At 51.8% G+C, this 19,215-nt stretch overlaps 5 protein-coding genes across 5 annotated transcripts; 4 read left to right on the plus strand and 1 right to left on the minus strand.

Moving 5' to 3' along the window:
* On the plus strand, positions 1–1,259 carry BDV17DRAFT_268136 (uncharacterized protein). The gene has a single exon (XM_073758435.1). The coding sequence runs from the start codon at positions 20–22 to the stop codon at positions 236–238; it is 219 nt and encodes a 72-aa protein (XP_073613716.1). The 5' UTR covers positions 1–19; the 3' UTR covers positions 239–1,259.
* Positions 1,260–1,312: 53 nt separating this feature from the next.
* On the plus strand, positions 1,313–2,749 carry BDV17DRAFT_268138 (glycoside hydrolase family 16 protein). The gene is made up of 2 exons (XM_073758436.1): positions 1,313–2,375; positions 2,424–2,749. The coding sequence occupies exons 1-2, from the start codon at positions 1,573–1,575 to the stop codon at positions 2,716–2,718; spliced, it is 1,098 nt and encodes a 365-aa protein (XP_073613717.1). The 5' UTR covers positions 1,313–1,572; the 3' UTR covers positions 2,719–2,749.
* Positions 2,750–10,500: 7,751 nt separating this feature from the next.
* Positions 10,501–12,573, minus strand: BDV17DRAFT_282914 (major facilitator superfamily domain-containing protein; the record flags this gene model as incomplete). Its single annotated transcript, XM_073760280.1, has 7 exons — positions 10,501–11,156; positions 11,227–11,661; positions 11,735–11,903; positions 11,974–12,044; positions 12,147–12,290; position 12,416; positions 12,454–12,573. 7 exons carry the CDS (start codon positions 12,571–12,573, stop codon positions 10,501–10,503), a joined length of 1,596 nt encoding a protein of 531 aa, XP_073613718.1.
* A 509-nt stretch (positions 12,574–13,082) lies between these two features.
* On the plus strand, positions 13,083–14,016 carry BDV17DRAFT_137734 (uncharacterized protein). Its single transcript, XM_073754248.1, has one exon. The coding sequence runs from the start codon at positions 13,225–13,227 to the stop codon at positions 13,909–13,911; it is 687 nt and encodes a 228-aa protein (XP_073613719.1). The 5' UTR covers positions 13,083–13,224; the 3' UTR covers positions 13,912–14,016.
* A 2,661-nt stretch (positions 14,017–16,677) lies between these two features.
* Positions 16,678–19,101, plus strand: BDV17DRAFT_268144 (uncharacterized protein). Its single transcript, XM_073758437.1, has 2 exons — positions 16,678–17,278; positions 17,327–19,101. The coding sequence occupies exons 1-2, from the start codon at positions 17,139–17,141 to the stop codon at positions 18,660–18,662; spliced, it is 1,476 nt and encodes a 491-aa protein (XP_073613720.1). The 5' UTR covers positions 16,678–17,138; the 3' UTR covers positions 18,663–19,101.
* Positions 19,102–19,215: the final 114 nt, after the last annotated feature.

Genomic DNA, 19,215 nt, shown 5'->3' on the forward strand with positions numbered 1-19,215 from the left:
GGGGGGAGCGCGAAATCGCATGGAAAGTGACCCCAAACCCCAGCTCCAAGGCCAGGGATCTGCTGCGAGCTGCAGATACGCTGTAGATACACGCAGGGAGACACCTACTTTGATAAGAAATGCACCCACCAACAGGAACATATTCTGGAAGATAGCGCTAGTCAGACACTGTCTTACTCTTACAACTGTCAGGTTGCACGGTGACACCCTTTCTCTCCCCTTCCAACTTGAACAATGAAGTCAGAGTCTCAGTGTGGGTGGATAAGACTAGGACAGACTGGGACTAGACAGTCTTGGACGAGGCGTCGAACTGGATTTTGATTTCTTGAGCTGCGAGTCGAGACTGCTCTTTGTTAGGCAGAACAGGGTTGGTGGTGGTGCGCACACGATCACAATTACAGCTGGTTATCAGCGAGATTCCGAGATTCGAACAAATTTATTTCATCTCTAGATTTCCCGGGGTATACAAAATAAACCAAACCAAATCAAATCAAATCAAGGGCGAGATAGAAATTTCGACCGTGGACCAAGGTGGATCAGCAATTGATCAGCATCGCCTCCATCGGCTTTTACTTTTAGATCGAACTCCCTCCCAGGTACAATTTGCCACTTAAAATAAACGAGTCAACTAAGTCTGCACTGCCATCTCAAACTCAACGTGCTTCAGGAGGCCATCTTAGGGACTAGACTTCGATAACCAGTTGTCGAGTTAAACAGAGGCCAAGCGACACGGGACAAGTGGTGGTATCGCATACTGGGTCATGGACATCCAAGATCTTGGACAGTTGAAGTGGACTGCCCACTCACAGCGCGGATTCAGGAGGATTGGCAGGGCAAGTGGGCTGTTATCGGCCCAATCACAGTACCCCGTTGTCTTGCAGGTTTGACCCCGAGGTGCAGTGCAACCCACGCTGTTTCAGCTTGATATTGCAGCATTCCAGTCGACATCATAGATTGATTGCTATTGCCTTGCATTATTACTTCACTTCAAATGCGTTGTTTTTAGTAGAACATTCCTGGAAGATAAATAAACTGGATCAGTAGAGTTGGTGATGCGCATGACCTTGCTTTTTACTGCCCTCCGATTGGCTCCCTGGCGCTGGGATCCCCGTATGCCGACTGGAAGCGGACTAGCGCAAAGCCAAGTATGGCAACGGACCCTGGAAGGGACTAGCCTGTTAGTGCTTGCCCCTGAACGGCCTCCGCTGCAGAAACAAACGAGACTGGCTGTGAGTGGCCGATGTCTGTGTTAGTGTGAGTCTCTAGTCTCTGCTGTCCCTTCTTGAATCTCGGTCTTTCTCCTCGTCCTTCCCTTCACCTTTACCCTCCCTTCGTTATCTGGGCTTCATTCCCTTCCTCGTGCGCTCTGTTCGCACGTCCGTTCATTTCTACCCCGACCAAGTCGCTCCTTCCGGGCCCTTCGCCCCTTTATTGCCCTGATCTCGGTAGCGGAAGCCTGGTTGGTTTGGTTTGGATTCCTCCCCGGCCTGCACCTGCCGCATCACGCTCTTTACCACGCACGCCCACACAAGGGCAAGCCCAACATAACAACATCCTACAAACACGCGCAAAATGGCACTCCTTAGGCAATTGGCCCTGCTAGCGGCCTGCATTGGTCCCGCCATCGCCCAAACTTGGACGCACTGCAATCCCACCAAGGGCGAAGACTGCGACCCGAACCCTGCGCTCGGCACAAGCTGGGAATGGGCCTTCAACGAGACGCAGAACGAGAAGATCTGGAACACGACCAATGGCGAAATCAACTGGACCGACGAGGGCGCCGAATTCACCATCGACAAGAAGCTGGAGTCGCCCACCATCCAGTCAACCTTCTACATATTCTTCGGCGTCGTCGAGATGCACGTCAAGATGGCTGCGGGTCCTGGTATTGTTTCGAGTGTTGTGTTGCAGTCGGATGATTTGGATGAGATTGATTGGGAGTGGGTTGGATACAACACGTCTGAGATCCAGACAAACTACTACAGCAAGGGCGTGACGAACTACGAGAACGGCGAGTTCTTCAAGGTCGATAATGCCGATTCCGAGTTCCACAATTATACCGTACACTGGACGCACGAGAAGATCGAGTGGTGGGTTGATAGTAACCTGCTCCGGACGCTTACCTATGACAAGGCGAAGAATGGCACCGAGAGTACGTTCCCGCAGACGCCGAGTAACGTTCGCATTGGTATCTGGCCTGCTGGTGACCCCGACAATGCGCCTGGTACCATTGAATGGGCTGGTGGTCCGGTTGATTACGATGCTGGTCCTTACACTATGGTTGTCAAGGACGTGCGCGTGGAGGACTTTTCGACTGGAAAGGCGTACGAGTATGGCGACACTTCTGGTTCCTGGGAGAGTATCAACATTATCAAGTGAGTTTCATCTCCACTATCCAGTCGCAGTCTTCTAATAAGTGCCAGGGGCAACTCTACCGCCGCCGAGGAAATCGCCAAGCCCCCGCCAAAGTCCCTCAGCGAGAAGTGGGACGACCTTCCCCAGGGCGCCAAAGCCGGTGTCTACGTTGGAGCCGCCGCTGCCGGCTGCATCCTTCTCGCGCTGTTCATTTTCTTCTTCATCCGCCAGCGCAAGAAGGGCCGTCTCGAGCACGCCCTCGACGACACCAAGTTCAACAACGAGCGCAACGAGATGAACAACTTCCAGAGCAACTGGAAGCAGAGTGAATGGAGGCACGGAGGATACCAGCCCGTGCAATAGTTGCTGCCCTGCAGATCCAGAAAAAAAAAAAGACGAAACCTGATGTACAAGACAATTCGCACCCTTCACCGAGTCGGTCTCGACCCCCTGCAAGGAGTCAGGGCGCCCTCCTCGCGTGGAGGCTGCGAGACAAAGCCAATTACCCTGCGCCGGCTTTGCAGGCAAATCTCGCGCGGGGTTGCTCCTACATCTGCTCGAACCCCTCGGATCATGACTCTCCATCTTGCTCTCCTTGCATCCCTGTCCCTCTTGTTAGCGCAATCTTTCTCAATCTCCTTGCCCATGTTTATAGTACCACCTCTCCGTTTGGTTTGGTTTTGGTTCACGACCGCAGCTTTGGTTTCCCCTCTTCTCTGTATATATTTTTCCATTCATATGCTCTTGCCTCCTGGGTCTCCAGACTGGTCGCTCCTCTGGTCTTAATGGCGCAGGCACATACCTTACCTCAGCTCGGGCTTCAGATTCTCCTGTACCACAACCGATAGATTTCGTCCACCCTCGTTATAGGATCCGGTCCGTGTGCAAGGCGTCTTCGATTCAATGCATATACCATTCATTCATTCGTTCATCTGCCCTTATCAGTATTCGTTCTTGTATTTGGCCATTCCAGTGCCAGCGAATGTCAGGGCGGGACTTGACAGTCATAAGCTCGCGAACCTGAATATATATCTCAGGCAGTATCTGCTCCATGGTTTCCCAGACGCAGCTGGCTCAGTTGGGCGCTACTTACCCTACTTCGGAAGTCCTTAATTCTCCTTCAAGTCAGCCGGCACCAGCCCCTTCACAACCAACAGTAACAATGGCCGACCTTCACAGCCCCATGGAAGCCCACAGTAACAACCACCCCTTTCGCGCCCCTCAATCAATACCAACTCCAGTAACCAGCAACGAAACAGCCAAATCGCGTGAATGGCAACCCCCCCCCCCCCCTTCCGGCCGACTAGATAAACCCCGTCGTCGCCCGCTCTTCCTCATTTCGATTTCTCTTTCTTCAACATCCCTCTCTTTTCTTCTCTCTTTTCCTCTTTTCCTCTTTTCTCTTGGGGTCCGCGTCCGCGTCTGTCTGGACTCCTGGGCGTGCATAGCTTTATGCATAACATAAGGGTATGCAGTTAATTTAGTTAGTGTGTAGCTCACCGAGACGCTACTATGAACGCACTGCGGACGAGATGCCCAGGCCTCATCTCGACCCTGATGAAGACACCGCATCAGCCCGCGCTGCGGAAGTATCAGACTTTGATCCACTGTATGATGCTTCTGTGCCCGGCGACTACTATACGAGGGAACCCCACGATGACAAAAACAACCAGGACCCTGCTTGCCAGCTTCTCCAATCCTAAAATACGAGCCTTACACAGACGTTTTTCAACTATTATCTTGACGGCAATATCATAGATAAAACTTCGTGGAAAATCCTGAACAGCCGTCTTAGAGCAAGAAGTCTGTACTCAAGCATCAAGAGTGCCGTGATCGACGTCAAGGTCAAGAAAGCTCACGATGATCAGAGGAGTCACTGCGCAGTTTTTCACGCCTGATGCACCGGTTCTGTACCATGTCAGCAACCCTTTCTTTCTAATGTTATGGCAGCCGGCTGGACTGCACTGGCGGGGCCTAGAACCCCATGGCAAACACATTTGCGGCTTGATGGACGACATCGACAGGGAGATACTGGTGCTTGAGGGCTCGGGGGGTGGAGCGAGAGGAGCGGGGGAAAGAAGGAAGCCTGCGAGTTAACATGCTACAGCAAGCTCTTTACTGCGGTTATGCAGATCCGCCGTCATGACGCGCACTCGTCCCCCCGGTAAGGGCACAAGACAAGGCTGCGGAAGCGTTCCACCAAATGCGTGTTGCGGTGCTACCATCGTGCATCCGATTAATTCAGGCCTGTGAAGCACACGAGCAGCTTGAGGCCTCCAACTGCCAGACCAACACTCTCACTGAAGAGCTTGCCGCATTGACTATCCAGAAAGAACAAATTGCGTTGACCTGGTGAATTGTAATGATAGGGTGAAGGATTTTGGGCAACCGGAACGATGAGCTCGAGAGAGCTCTGTGGGACAAAAACAAGGCCTGTTGGATTTGTGGTGAGCGCGGCCACGTCAGGGCCGACTGTCTGACTACCCTAACCCATAGGTGTTTCTTTGCCCATCTGCATGATCGTGAGTCTCTTCTTCCTACTTCCATTTGCGGATGAAAGATTTAACAAGGAACCTTTTTCTAGGGGCCTTATTGAATTAATGGATCTATTACGTGGAACATGTCTGAAAAATTTCCTAAATAACTCCATTATTACCTTGATTAAAAATACAAAACATGCAACATGTCGTACCATTTATGCAAGACTTTGAGCGCCTCTTCCGCAGCTACTGTCATGATTAAGGACACTAAAGAGTAGTCCCTTGCTACAATCAGCCACAACGAGCTCCCGGTCAAAAATCAGGGCCTGCTTTACAGTTTGCTCGGTATGCATGCAATGCGTCCATATACCTGTGACGCGCGGGATATACTTGTCAACTCCGCGCACCCAAACAAGACCCCTATCATACGGGCAGCACCAACAGTGATTGCGGCCTCTAATATACGGGACCTGGGAAAAGCACGAACTAATACTGTCGGCGGGAATATAGGAAAAAACCCGCATACTATTGTGCAGCGGCTTTACGTACACCCCAGAGTTTTCATCGATGTGCTTCTCAAAGTCAAATTCGATATTTCAGTCCACAGAATACTAGCTACATTTCTACAGATGATGTCGTGAACGCTATCAACATCGACAAATCCTTTGAAGTCAAGAAAGACGGCTTCAACATTGGCAATACCAAGTCTGGATATCAACGTCTAAACACACAATGGTGTCGCTCTGAGATCTATCCCCGAGTAACACCTTTCGGCCCCGTCGTTTCTCCCGTTCATTTCCTTTTTGCAAACCTTGCTCAAGGCAAGTGTTATGCTTCCCTACGAGAAGGACTCCAGGGAGATCCTTGGTACCCTGGAAAAGTACTATCGTGGGCAGGCAGGCCGCTCAACTCATAGATGTCCACGCTTTATTTCAGTGCAGAGGTGCACCAAATACATCGGGACAGTCTGAATTTAACAGGAGCTCAAAGATTGCACGATGCCTTTCGATTTGCAATGTTGTCAAACCCGGGTTGCCTGATGGCAATACCGGCTACAAGAGTATGGCCTTGATTTTGTCCACGTTTCCGGTAGGGTGTATCCAAGAAAATGCTTTCTCAATAGCGACTGGTATTGATGAAGCTGGTAAATCTCGCGGAAGCAAACTCTGGTAGGGGCTTGGACTTCTTCTTGTCGAGGATACTCCCGCGTCAAGTGTTCATTGAGAATATCGTTCGAGTTTGCCGCTGCGGTTTGGGAGGCCGAAATCGCGCGGTCTTGCACGTGCTGTCTGCTGAACGAGGAGGAGTGCTCCCTGTCGAAAGGCGGGAAGGGACCTTATTCCATGCAGGCGCTGGTTACTATAGGGCTAGACGGGATAGTGCACTGCATTCCCGTGAGTATACTGCGCTTTTCCTTGTCTGTTCCATGCTGATAGCTCTTGCAGTGTCCAGCTACCGCTGTCAACGCCGCCAGCGAGTTGATGTCCTATGATCAGGACACGGATGGAGTCTTCTGCCCTGGCGGCCGGGAAGGCTGCCAAATCGATCATTCGGTCCGCTGTCCGGCGTGAGAATGCGGCAAGGGTCCCCTAGTCGCGACGTTGAAATGACTATCAATGATCCTGAAAATCCCCTACCTCCTAGCTCTTCCGAGACCCTCTCCAACAGCTCTTCTGGTCGTGAGTACTGGTCTCCAGTTCATGCCTACCGAAGCTAATTATATCAACAGGACAAAACGCCCACTTATCACCGCGAGGACTAACGCTAAGTGGTTGTGCTTTACGGTAAAGCGCGTGATTTCCTATCTATCTTGTTGCGGCAAGGAATCTTAATGTTGTCCGACAGCAGGAATGGACAATAATCCAGAGACTCGCTCTAGTCCTCAACTATCACTCAATTCTCGGCAACCCTCTGCTTCAACTTGGAAGATGACTAGATTCCAAAGGGGCAATGTAAGTACCCCATTGCATTGTTGGTCATTATCCAAAATCTGCATGTCAGTATTGCGGCAAGGAAATGTCATACCATAGTAGGAATCGCCATGGGAAGAGATCCTTCCCTTCAAGTTAGCCGCCAACATGATTGACAACAAGTTATTCTGCGAAAACGTCGGAATGTCCACCAACTATTCCCAAGAGGTTCATGGCCTTGATCTTCAAGATCAGGATATGGCAGTCATACTCAACAATTTTTGTTACCTAAACGGATGACAGTCCCCTCCTTGACAATGCAGTTTTACCATCAACCATTATCTAACATAATGCCAAAATGTCTCCCGCGCGAGAAAGACTGGTGAGCAACACACTCGCGATCCTCGCGTTGCTGGTTTATAGCAGGGACCATAGGGGCAAGAAATGATCAGCAGACTACTCAGCTGGATGAGGTCGAGCCCGTTCCTAAATTTTTATTGACGAGCCAGGGTTGTGTGAGAGCCCGAGCCCTATATATCTGATACTGAAATAGCCAGGCCTGGTCAAATAAGTACTCGCGAGATCTTAAAACGCGTGCGTAGGGATAGACCAACCGTACCCCATGCTAACAAGCGTGAAACTTTCATGTTAAATACAGCTAACTATTTAGCTCTGAGTGTAATATATGCCGATAGCTCAACAGAACCGCCGAAGGGGAGAATTTTGCGGCTTCTATCGCGACGATCGAGAAACACTTGGCTAAGTCCTTGTCTGCTGTAAGGACTCTTGTTTTTACCGCTGATATTTACCTACTCATAAGCATGATACTATCTCGACTGTGCTGTGATGTGCTGGTGTTAACCTGCGCGTCTCTTCTGGACCTCGAGCGTGTTGCCCTGGTCGAACCATTCCTTGCGCCTTGTTAAAGCCTACGTAGCTACACTCGAAGAACGATGGGCTGCTGTTCTGGACTCCGCCTGTTCGGCCAGCCACGCTTCCGTGCTCCGCAGGTGCCCTGGCTGCTGGAGAACAAAACTCGTCAAGCAGAATCATGAGATCATGACATAAGAGCTTGCCCCCCAGTTGCCGTCAGGAGCCATCTCCCTCGAATCAGCTGATATTCAAGTTGTGCCGAAAGGTTGGCTGAGTCGACCCTCGTTGCAGACCGTCATCCCCCGTCTGATTATTGGTCTATTCTGTCTCCCTTATATTCAACCACTCATCTACTCACATATTATACAGTCACCCTAGTGGATGTCGATAACCCGGTTGAAGAGTGCTCTACCGACGACCGGCAGGATGGCGCCCTGAGCCTGTGACCATTCTACGAGTGCGCACTTTAAAAAATAGCCTAGACGCTACAAACAAGCTCGTCTCAGGCAGATTACACGTCTATTCCTTTACCACTGGGCTATATCCATGATATCTGATCGTAGCGCCAAGTACAAGGCCAGCCTTCCTTCCCTCCCGGAGAGGATTTAGTTAACCATTTTTAGTCTAATATTATCTAAATATACTTTCAGTTCCAGAATGCTGTGCTATTTCATATTAGCCGTAAATGAGAGTCATATATCATGGCAGGCGGTTAGCAATGAGTTTATATTCCTATAATTAATAATACTAGTATAGTTAACAATATCGATGACTGACGGCGCGTCAAGAGAGAAATTATTAGCGCTGCTGAGGAGAAGCAGGCTGTGTGACTGTATCTTGGGCTGGCCCTCCAACTCTCGGAGTGTATCCTGTCAAAACCTTCAGGGGCTACTTCCACCATGACAGGGCACGCCAGCATCCAAAAAGCAGCTCCCAACTTGGCAAATCTGAAACTCCTCTGCAAGGGGACACTCAGTTTGTGGTGCACCTCCCGCCCTCGGAACTTCGTCCTGCTGCTTTGGTGGCGCCAGGTTAAGCATATGTCCAGGCTTCTCCTACAGTGCCATATTACCCGAATCTGAAGAGGTCCCCAATTCGGCCGGGCGAGAGCGATTGTCTGGGCCTACGACTTGCCTGAACTGCAGTTCTGTCTTCGACTCGAACAATAAACTCCATGAACATCTACGTTCGACCTGCACGCGTTTCGCGGATACTGCTTTGGCTAAGCAAGCCCGTAGCGCTGAACCTCTTGTCGCTGGCTTTCGTGTCGAGGCTGTGCCCGCAGTCCAGCTCAGCGAAGCACAAGTCGTAAAATCAGATCGTCCCGTGGGGCTTCCTGTCAGCGTGCTCCGCACATGGCGTTGTGCAATGGCCATGGCAGGTATGAATACTACTGTCAAGTACGACGAAGTCTGTCTTGATACAGGATGTTCCTGGTCTGTTGGAAACGCCGAATTCCTACGTGCCATCCTAGGGGTCGACACTAGGAAGGCTGACCGAGCTATTACGGTCATCGGCCTGGGACCAAGGCATTCCTGTAATTCTACAGCAACCTTTGACCTTTACTCCCCTGATACAGACTATGTTTGGCTTACCGAGTGAACGTCAAAGCTGCTGACTTAGCACGGTCTTCAAGGCCTTTCAGCTTTGGGAGCCATTCTACTGGTTTCCCCGGCCTTGATGAGGCTCGCTGTTCCTTGAAATAAGGTCATCCTGAAGCGTATTTTTATATATGTTGAAAAGAGATTCGAGGCATTCCCGGCTGAATCTAGAATTCCAAAATCAAAGACGTCCAGCCTGAATCTAAAGTTGGAATAGAGCTGTCCGAGCTCTTAGACGAGCAGCAGGTCCTCTCAAACAAGGCTTTAACCCTGACCATTGGCGCTACGGTCTACTATAATAATAATCCTGAGAATGCTGTTCGGTACGATGAACTGCTCAATCGGTTCAGTGCCTGGGCCCAAGATAATCACGACGTCGGAGTCGTCGAAATACAAGAAAGCCAATGGATAGAAGTGCCATTAGGTGAAGAATAGGAAGACCGCATCCCAAAATCTCGTATCTATTAGGCCATGAAGCCAGATCAGGAGTCCATTGATACTATGACCCTTTGCGTGCAGCTGGCAAGCTTGAATCAGTGATTGGCTATACCCCTTGGGGGTATCCAGCATTTGTCGTTTATAAACATGTGTTTGACCTCGAGACACGTTAAATAGAGGACAAGCATCGGGTTATTATTAATGTATAGGGTACTAAATAAAGAAGCTGAACCCGACTTATATACCATAGCAACCCAGCAAGACATTCTGGACTTGGTACCACGAGTCTGACTTGTCGGTGCTGGGCAAGACACGCTGCGACCTGTGCTACAATCTCCCGTCCGATGACAGGGCCAACTTGAAGAAAGCCCGGGCCGGATCCAAGTGATTCCATTCGACGAGCCCCTTTCTTTGACTATGGTCATCCATTAAAATCCAACTCTTATCCGAACAGGTATATTGGATCATTCTCCGTGTTCAAACCTTAGTTCCTCCGGCAACAGCCCGGAAATCCCACTATTCGAGACGGTAGATGCCCTATGCTAATACAGGGTTTGCCAAGGGGGGTGGAGATATCCTTGGGAACTTGCGTCGGTAGTACATACTTTGTGAGTTCTTTCCCTGACTATTGCATAGTGTGAGGGCGAAGGCTAACATATACTAAAGGTAGTGATCGGGGTGCTGGTGGATACCTATATCCTTTGATTATGACTGTATTAGATATGATTTCCGGTCATCCTTTGGCATGGCAAGCTGATCCTTTCGTGTCCTCTCGTCATCGTTATTCGTGTTGCTTGCTGTTCGTTTCATCTCAAACCTTTTGGCTTTACATCTCCAACTTACCTAGATAACCTCCTCATTACCACCACCCCTCCCCCTCTTCGAAAGCCTCCCAAACCACCCTTGAGATGTAATCCACCGAATATGTTTCCCCCAAGCCCAGAAAAGCACAATTGCCAAATTATTCCCCAGCGCAACCCCACAAAACACCCCCGCAATAACAACCGCATACCCCCTCGTCTCAATCCAATCAAGCAGAAAACTCCCCATTCCAAAACTAACCGCCTGCTTCCCCAGATTCATGGCGATCAGCATCTCAGATACATCTGCGAAATACGAATCAACAGCATAGGCTAAAGTAAACGTGAAGAAGAAGTAACTCCCGAATTGGACCATCGCGACGCCGGCGAAGAAACCTGTCCAGTGCAACTTGCGCTCCGCGGTGAGGCCGTAGACTAGTAATCCTGCGGGAGCGAGGAAGATGGCGGGGAGGAGGGCGGGGAGGCGCATTTCTGCCTCGCGGATGTTGGCATTCTTCTTGGTGAGTTTTGCCGCTATGTAGTCGGATGTGGGCGTGAATGGGAGGGCGAGGGTGAAGCCGAAGATTGTGGCGAGGGCGATTAGCCCTGAGGAGGTTTGGGGCCATGTGTAGGGTGAGGATGTTATTAAGAGGGGGAAGGTGTAGTTGAATGTTAGGGCGCCGAGGCCGATGTAGATTCCTGTTAACCTGTTAGTTCCAGATGTAGGACTGAGATTGAAGAGGGCTTGGGCGGGGAGGAAGCAAGATACCGAAACTGGTAATGACCCAGAGCACAGCAGGGACAAGGAAATATGCGAAAGAGCGAACTACGGTCATGAAGAATTCTGCGTCGTGGTCGATGGGCGCCCAGAGAATGAGCGTCTTGAGGAATGGTTTTCGTTTCCGTTGTTCACTTGGAATAGGGCTGCTGACTAGGTCTTCAACCTGCATCGCATGTCCCGTTTCCTTCTCTCTCCCTGTGCCATTGGGCTCTTCCTCGTCCTTACCCTCCAGGGTTGGTGTAGGAACAGTTGCGATTGGTACGTCCGGTCTATAAAACCGACTCTCCTCAACAAGCAGAAAAGCAGCAACAAGCAACGCCCCCGCAAACGCCGCAACAACATAGAAGAATAACCGCCACGAGTATCCCCCAGCGAGCATGTATCCCGCATACAGCGGGCCCGTGGAACCAAGACAGAGGCATACTTTACGTGCACGAACTCACATTAGCTCGTATCTCTTTTCGCTTACGGAAATAGATTTGGAAGACAAACGTACCAGTATAATACCCAATCCTCTTCCCGCGCTCATGGAGGTAAAAGATATCATTGACGAGCTGGACAGGCAGGGACTCGCACACGCCGCTTCCGAAGCCGTGGAATACGCGGGCGATCATAAGGCCTGAGAAGGTTGTTGCGCGGGAGGCGCCGATCAGGCCTGCTACGAACTGTATGAACATGCCTCTAGTTAGTGTGACCGGAGCGAAGTATGCAATGTTAGGGCTGGACGGTACGTACTATAGCCATAGATAAAAGCGTCACTATTCGCCGGCCGAATTTGAGGTACATTGGGACGAGGAGGAGTGAGCCTAGAGGAATAGGCGCAGGAGTCGACATTAGCCTTATTATTGCTATTGGGGGGGACAAAGCTAAGAGGATTCGAGGGTAAAGGGAGAGAGAAGAAAAAATACCAAACCCAAACGCCAAGTTCGGATACGAGATCAGCCCCGAGGCATCAGCGTGCGAGACGCCGAATTCCTCGCTGTAGATACTGATGTATACTGAGGGTCCAACAAGCGAGCAGTTTCCGAGGAAGGAGTATATGGAGACGATTACTAAATGGAGTTCTTTTTCCAGAGGGGCCACTGTCGGAACCGAATTAGTAGCATTAAGAGTAGGAGGAGAAAACCATACAAATGGTATACATGGAGCAGCGAATGCAGGTAAAGAGATGGGCTACGCTACCAGAAGAGGATCATTCGGATCATCCGTGGGAACAGGGAACAGCGCCTGCCCGTAGCTGGAACTATTGGCTTCCCCGTCCGTCGCTGTGAGGTCGACTGTTCCTGGGATCGCACCTTCGCGGGGATGCAGATGAGTTGGAAGTGAGGGTGCCATTTTCCACGTGAGTGTAAATGTCAACTAGAAGTATGGCGGAGCTTGGGAGAGGATATCCTGCTTCTAAATGTATCAGTTAGGTATCTGGGATTATGGCCGTTATATGGCATCCAATTCATCCCACCTGGCCAAGGCCGTTGACTTGCGGGGCATAGTGGGACAGCAATAGTCATTTGTACGACATTTGAAGCTTGCGAGCAATACAGCATAGTTCGTTGGACAAGAAGAATCCGGGGTGATTGCGGAGGCGGGTCTTTTGCGGGGAAGTTGGAGGTCGCACTGCAGAATAGGGCTTGCTAGACAACACTAGTCGAGTCAGGGGTCATACCGGAGCGTCGCTGGAGTCAGTGCAGCCCCACCAGCTAAATGACCTAGGGTCTACTAGTCTGGATCCTCAAAGTAGGCGGAGCGATACAAGGGTTTAGGTACTCCTACTGATGGTTAGTCATAGGAGGTTGTACTCAAGAGACGAAAATAGTGAACCAATCGATCATGTATTGACGCCAGGTAATCCGTTCTATACTAACATCAAGCTTGAAAAGACATGACCAATTACATCTTCCCAACTAAGCTTAACAAACCACCAAATCCAGATCCATATCCATAACCACCCAGACCATACCCAACGACCGGCCGGCAGTGTTGCTGTACATGTCGTGCGTGCATTGTCGTAACTCGATCAACCACCCCTTACGCCTTGAAGGGGAGGCCGCTGGGGAAACCGCTGGGGCCGGGAGCGCTGCTGGGCTCGGGGAGGCCAGAGGGGAAGGGCGAGCCGCCGGAGGGTGTGGTGGTAGGGGCAGAGCCCTCACCACCGCCGAAGAGGTCACCGAGGTCGGGGAAGCCGGAGGGGAAGAGGTTGTCGAAGAAGCCACCGGAGCCAGAGCTGCCACTGTCACCGCCGAGGCCAGGGAGCTGGCGCTTCACGTCAATGGTGGAAGTACCGGTGGGAGTGGGAGCCGGGGCCTCGCCCTCTTCACCGCCAAAGCCACCCTCGCCGCCGCCAGGGAAACCGGGGAAGCCAGTGGGGGCAGCGCCGCCGGAGGGGGTAGGGAAGCTACCACCGGGGAAGCCACCGCCGGGGAAGCCACCGCCAGGGAAGCCACCGCCAGGGAAGCCACCGCCAGGGAAGCCGGGGAAGCCGGAGGGAGTACCAGTGGGAGGAGCACCAGTGGGAGTGCCGGTAGGGAGGCCGGGGAAGCCGGTGGGGGTAGGCTCTTCACCACCGAAGCCGGGGAAGCCGGGGAAGCCGCCAAAGCCTCCGAACTGGGGAGCGGCGAAGGCGCAGCCCACCATGCCGACGGTAGCAACAGCAGAGTACTTCATTGTGAAAGTTGAAAGGTTTGGTTTGAAAGAATGATTTGGATGGTAGAAGAAAGGAGAGACAACGAATACCAGATTCGGTCAAGAGAGTGGAAGTGGTTTGAAGTGAGTGAGTGTTTGGTTGATTCAACATCAAGTTGGGAGGAGACGAGAGCGGTCTTTATAGCTTTGAGGCCCTGGGTTGTAACTCGGAAACAGGGCTAGCGCAAGGAACGGGGACCAGGCTAAGATTTGGCATAGCTTGATACCCACTTGCCAGCAGTATAAGCACTTAAGGTTGGATGATGGTGAAACTTCTGAAACCATAAATTAGCTGCTGCTGGAGCCGAAGCCCTCCTGTTTGCTGCTTGCGAATATTCCTCGGAAATGCCGCCATGCTTGTTCGCGAATGGCGTGCTCGGCAATCTGATTGACAGGTTATACTTGGACTTGGATCGCCGAACGTCGCATCGTCTCTGTAGAGATCCCATGTGGGCGTAGAACCGTGGCTGATTGTTGAGATTCGAAAATCGCTCAGCGAGTTAGCGTGCAGGGTGCCTGTGGCGTGTTCTTCCAGGAACGTCGCCGGCGGTAGAGGTTACATTCTAGTCTTCATAGGGTCCAGCAGGGCTGATCACTATCTGCAGCCCGCCTACCGGCATGTGGCCCCCAGGGGCCATCGGATTGATTGATTAGATCCCGGGCCCTTCAGGTCCTCGGCGCTGACGTACGTGGATACTTCTGCCGCAGGACCACCAACACGGCTCAAGATTTCGACAGAAGTATGAGATAGAGTATCCAAGATTCGAAAGAGCTTCTATCGCGTAAAGTGTATGAGCGATTCCGGTAGGAACAGAGTGTTTGCCAGGAAACAATCGTGCGGCCACGGCTGTTCGATGCCCCTTCCGTGTCCCTGTGGGGAAGGATCTTCGGGGCATGACGAATCCAGCGCTAAGAGTGCTTGTCCAGCAACCTGAAACGCTGCGTGCCACGTTTAGTTCGACAGCCGGCGATCGTCACAGAGCGCCCGAAACGCCTGGTAATTCGTTTCTGCGGGTTGGGCTTCAGACAACGGCTGTCGTGGCCCCTAGGCCGCCAACATATCAACACATCATCACATCAGACATCCTCATCTTCACCATTATCAGGGAATAAGACGAATCCCTCGTCCATGGGAGCTTTGGGCGCGCCAAGTTTGGTACGCACCCTGGGTCCAACGCGCCGCGCGGGAATGCCTTTTCCGGCGATCAACACTCTGTCTTCTGGAACGAGATTGATAGCGAAACTGATCATCGCTATCCACCGCCAGGAACACCGCCGTCACTGGTTGTTTGGTGCAGATCGCGAGAACCTCCAGGCTCCAGCTTCCCTGTTCGCTTCGACAATGACGACAACCTGGACAAAATCTTGCATACGCGTTGTGATCTTGTGGTTCTGTGGCTCCCACCGTCTAGAAATTTCGCTATCAGATCTGATCTTGGGAAATCTACGGTCCTCGAGGTTGTAGAATGGGACTCGGCGTTCGTCCGCAGGGTATAGACACAGACCACTCTTGGTCTACAGGACGAGGGTTCGTCGGCGAGATAGCCCCATGCAGATAAGATCCGCAAGGTCTGCTGTCGCACTGGCACCGGCCGCACCGCAACGACACTGGAAACCGGTGAAAGTGACTCCGTGGCCAAACTAAGGAATCTTCCATGGTGCGGCGACCATCACGAAAACGCCGTGACATAAACGTCACTTCGAAGATCCTTTCCATAACCTCAAACTTTGCTTCTGATGCAGAATCGGCTTGAGATGGCTAATTGGGATTGAAAAGTCTAGACCTCGGAATTAGAGATGGAGGGTGAGTCTAGCCTACCGGCCGATGGCCGGATCTCTGCCCTACAGAGGACTCCGCAGTCTGCACTCGCAGTATACGTGCATCTCGTTTTCAGTAGAGTAGACCGCTCCCCGCAAGCCGTAGTTGACTGCCCTGCCGACGGAGTCGAGACTCCAGAGCGAGCCGCTGTTCAAGCGAAGACCATTAATGGCGCAGAACTCACACCACTCGGGTCTCAAAACTCGCAAGTACCGAGACGGTTCGGTAGACGATGGAGTCTCGCCAGCCTTGCCTCTGGGTCTGTCGTCTCAAGCTTGCGTATAATGACGGTGGTAGTCAGAGCTTGACTGATGTGAGCGATCCGAGGCAGCTATGATGACGAGCCGCGTACTGGTTTCAGCAGCTTTGAGTCTGAAGTCATATTGAATTGGGTGTCTAGGCCCTAACACTAGGAAGCGCAGTTTGAAAATCCAGGGCTGTCTGGGCTAAGGGCTCCGCAAGCATTTGTGTGCCGCTGTCAAAGGATGGGGTGGCTGAAACTGTTACCCGTCCTCCAGACAATGCAAAAAGGGGCATCTGGAGTTTCAAGTAAAGAAGGCGTCAAATGGTCTCAGTCGCCTCATCGTCCACCCAAGCACTGGTCTGTGAGGTGCTCGCTGAAAAGGAGAACCAAGCTCCAGCTCACAGTGGAAAGCGAGAGAAGGTCTCCAGGTCTCACAGATTGCTGTTTCCCTCCAGATGTCGGTCATGTGACTATGGCCAGGAACCTCTCCTCTGCTCTTCCCATCCTCATTTCTGTGCGCACCTTCAGCATCACTATTCCATTATTGGCCTTGATGAAGAGAAATTGAGAGCTCCCAGCGCTATATTCAGCGATTGTCTCTTAATTCTTCCTCCATATCGCACGGAGTACTCCTACATCGTCTGGCGTATCTTATCGGCCGATAAGATAAATTACCTGTATCATGATTTCATACTACCCCGATGCTCAGCAACAACATTCATCAACCTTATCTCAGCCCATGACGCCTGAGAAGACCTCAAAGCCACTCATCTGGAGACCTCTAGATGTCTATCTGTTCGCTTCAAGACGTCTCTCTGGCGTACCTACCAGTAGATGTTGATTCCCAGCCCGCGATTTCCTATCCCGCGAAGCTAAAAATACAACCCCGATGATGCGATTTCAGCACCCGATGGTATGATACTCGCTAGCGGTGTTTACCCTGACTTTTGGCCAATCATGATGCTTGGTCGGCAACGACGAGGAAAAAAGCGATAAGGACCGGAACCTTTTATCTGCGCTTAATCGCGGGGAAGATGAATTCAGATAGGAGAACTGTGTCTGTCTGTGCCAAAGGACACTCGTTGTGACTCTGGGATTGCTGTCGTTGACCTGGAAGTACGCCCATTGTAGAGAGACTGTATAGCTTCAAGTCACGCCATGTCTTCCCGTCCGATCAATCGGGTCGCTGTCGTCGGCACAGGCCCCTCTGGCGCAATTGCGGTCGATGCGCTTGTGCAGGAAGGCGCATTTGATGTTGTGCGTGTGTTTGAGAGGCAGGAGAGAGCCGGCGGGAACTGGTATGCTTATCCCATCTCCGACAGGGCGCCCCATACTAACATTCACAGGGTATCGCGAGAAAATGAACAGGCAGAGCCGCTGGACATTGACAACCTTTCGAGTCGGACTGCAGATAAACCAGTTGAGATTCCAGACAACCTACCTCGATACGCGCCAGCTTTGGCCGTGCATCGCTATACCGACTCTCACATCTATCCGGGACTGCATACGAATGTCGACGCCTCGGTTATGGAGTACTCGGGCGCTCAAGAACGAATTCCTGAGATACGGTCAGACTGGTCGGTGGGATTGCATGGGCCTGATACGCCGTTCCGGCATCATCGGGTCATCTGCCAATATGTTGAGGATCTGCTCAATCGAAACGGTTACCAGGACCTCGTGGAGTACAATACGACCGTTGAGCGGGCGGTCAAGGACACGCGGACGAATACGTGGGTCTTGACGTTACGAAGGGCTGGCAAGGAGGGAAAATTGGATTACTGGTGGACTGAGACGTTTGACGCGCTCGTTGTGGCATCAGGTCACTATCACGTCCCCTATGTTCCACCCATTCCTGGGTTGAAGGAGTTTGCGCAGAGATACCCCAGGAGCGTCGAGCATGCGAAGCAGTACCGGGGTCCGAAGAAGTATCAGGGCAAGAAAGTCGTTACAATCGGCGCCTCCGTGTCCGCCGCCGACACAGCAGTCAGCCTAATCAACTCCGCCCGGTCCCCCATCTACGCCGTCGTGCGCGGCAAGTACAACGTCTACTTCGGCGACGAAGCCTTCAAGCACCCACAGATCGAGCGCCGTCCACCAATCTCGCACATCGAGAGCGAGGACGGAGCACGTACAGTCCACTTCGAAGACGGCACATCAGTCTCAGACGTCGACCACCTCATCTTCGGCACAGGCTTCTCATGGACACTCCCCTTCCTCCCCAATATTCCAATCCGCAACAACCGGGTACCAGATCTCTATCTCCACATCTTCCACCAGTCCGACCCAACCCTAGTCTTCCTCGGCGCCGTCGGCGCAGGCCTAACATTCAAAGTCTTCGAATGGCAAGCCGTCGCCGCAGCGCGCGTCCTAGCCGGAAAGTCAACGCTTCCACCCCTCTCCACGCAGAAGAAATGGGAGGAGGACCGCATCGCCGTAAAGGGCGACGCAGCAGGGTTTCTAATGGTCTATCCCGATTTCGAGCTCTACTTTGAACAGCTCCGTGAATTGGCGGGGGAGCCGGGAGAGGGCCAGCCAGGCAGGAGGTTACCGCCGTTTGAGCAGGCGTGGCCGGATGAATTTGCAGCTGGGCATCAGCGTAGGATTCGGATGTGGAAGAGGGCGAATGATGCTGCTAGGGCTGCCCAGGATGCCACTGCCGCGTCGAATAAATCGAATTTGTGAATGGGATGTGGTCACGTGCCCTCCTGTTTGATACCTGCATGTACATTGTCGGTCACACCTTCTTCGCCTGTCGATATTAATCTATATATCTTCTAAAGAAAGGCACGACGGAGGCTGCGTCTGTTCGCTCCTTTCTCAGTAACATAGCCATCAAAAATGGAAGGCGCGATGGAGGACTGATCTTGGTCGCTCCTTCCAGCCGGCAGTCAGCCGTACCTTCCGTAGTCCTATAACAGTACAAATCAAACGGCAAGGGCAATGGAGTTCAGTCAAATACTCCTTCCTTCCTCGGGTCCATGTTCCTTGGAACGTCTTACCAAACAGGCGCGATCGAGTGCAGACGACATCTTTACCTGCGCCGGTTGCACCCACCTTCACATTCCTATGATGAGGTAGTTGACCAATGGACGATGCCGTCACGGAGTATTGATGGTCTTCCATAGCATATATATATTCTATCTCTATTAGTACATTATCCTCTACTCTATATGCAAAATCCAAAACTCGGTCCGAACTCCATCGTATATGCGTATGCATAACGTGAATCGTCATA

The sequence above is a fragment of the Aspergillus undulatus genome (genome assembly GCF_047715775.1).
Source record: "Aspergillus undulatus strain CBS 261.88 unplaced genomic scaffold BDV17scaffold_38, whole genome shotgun sequence".
NCBI classification, from domain to species: domain Eukaryota; kingdom Fungi; phylum Ascomycota; class Eurotiomycetes; order Eurotiales; family Aspergillaceae; genus Aspergillus; species Aspergillus undulatus.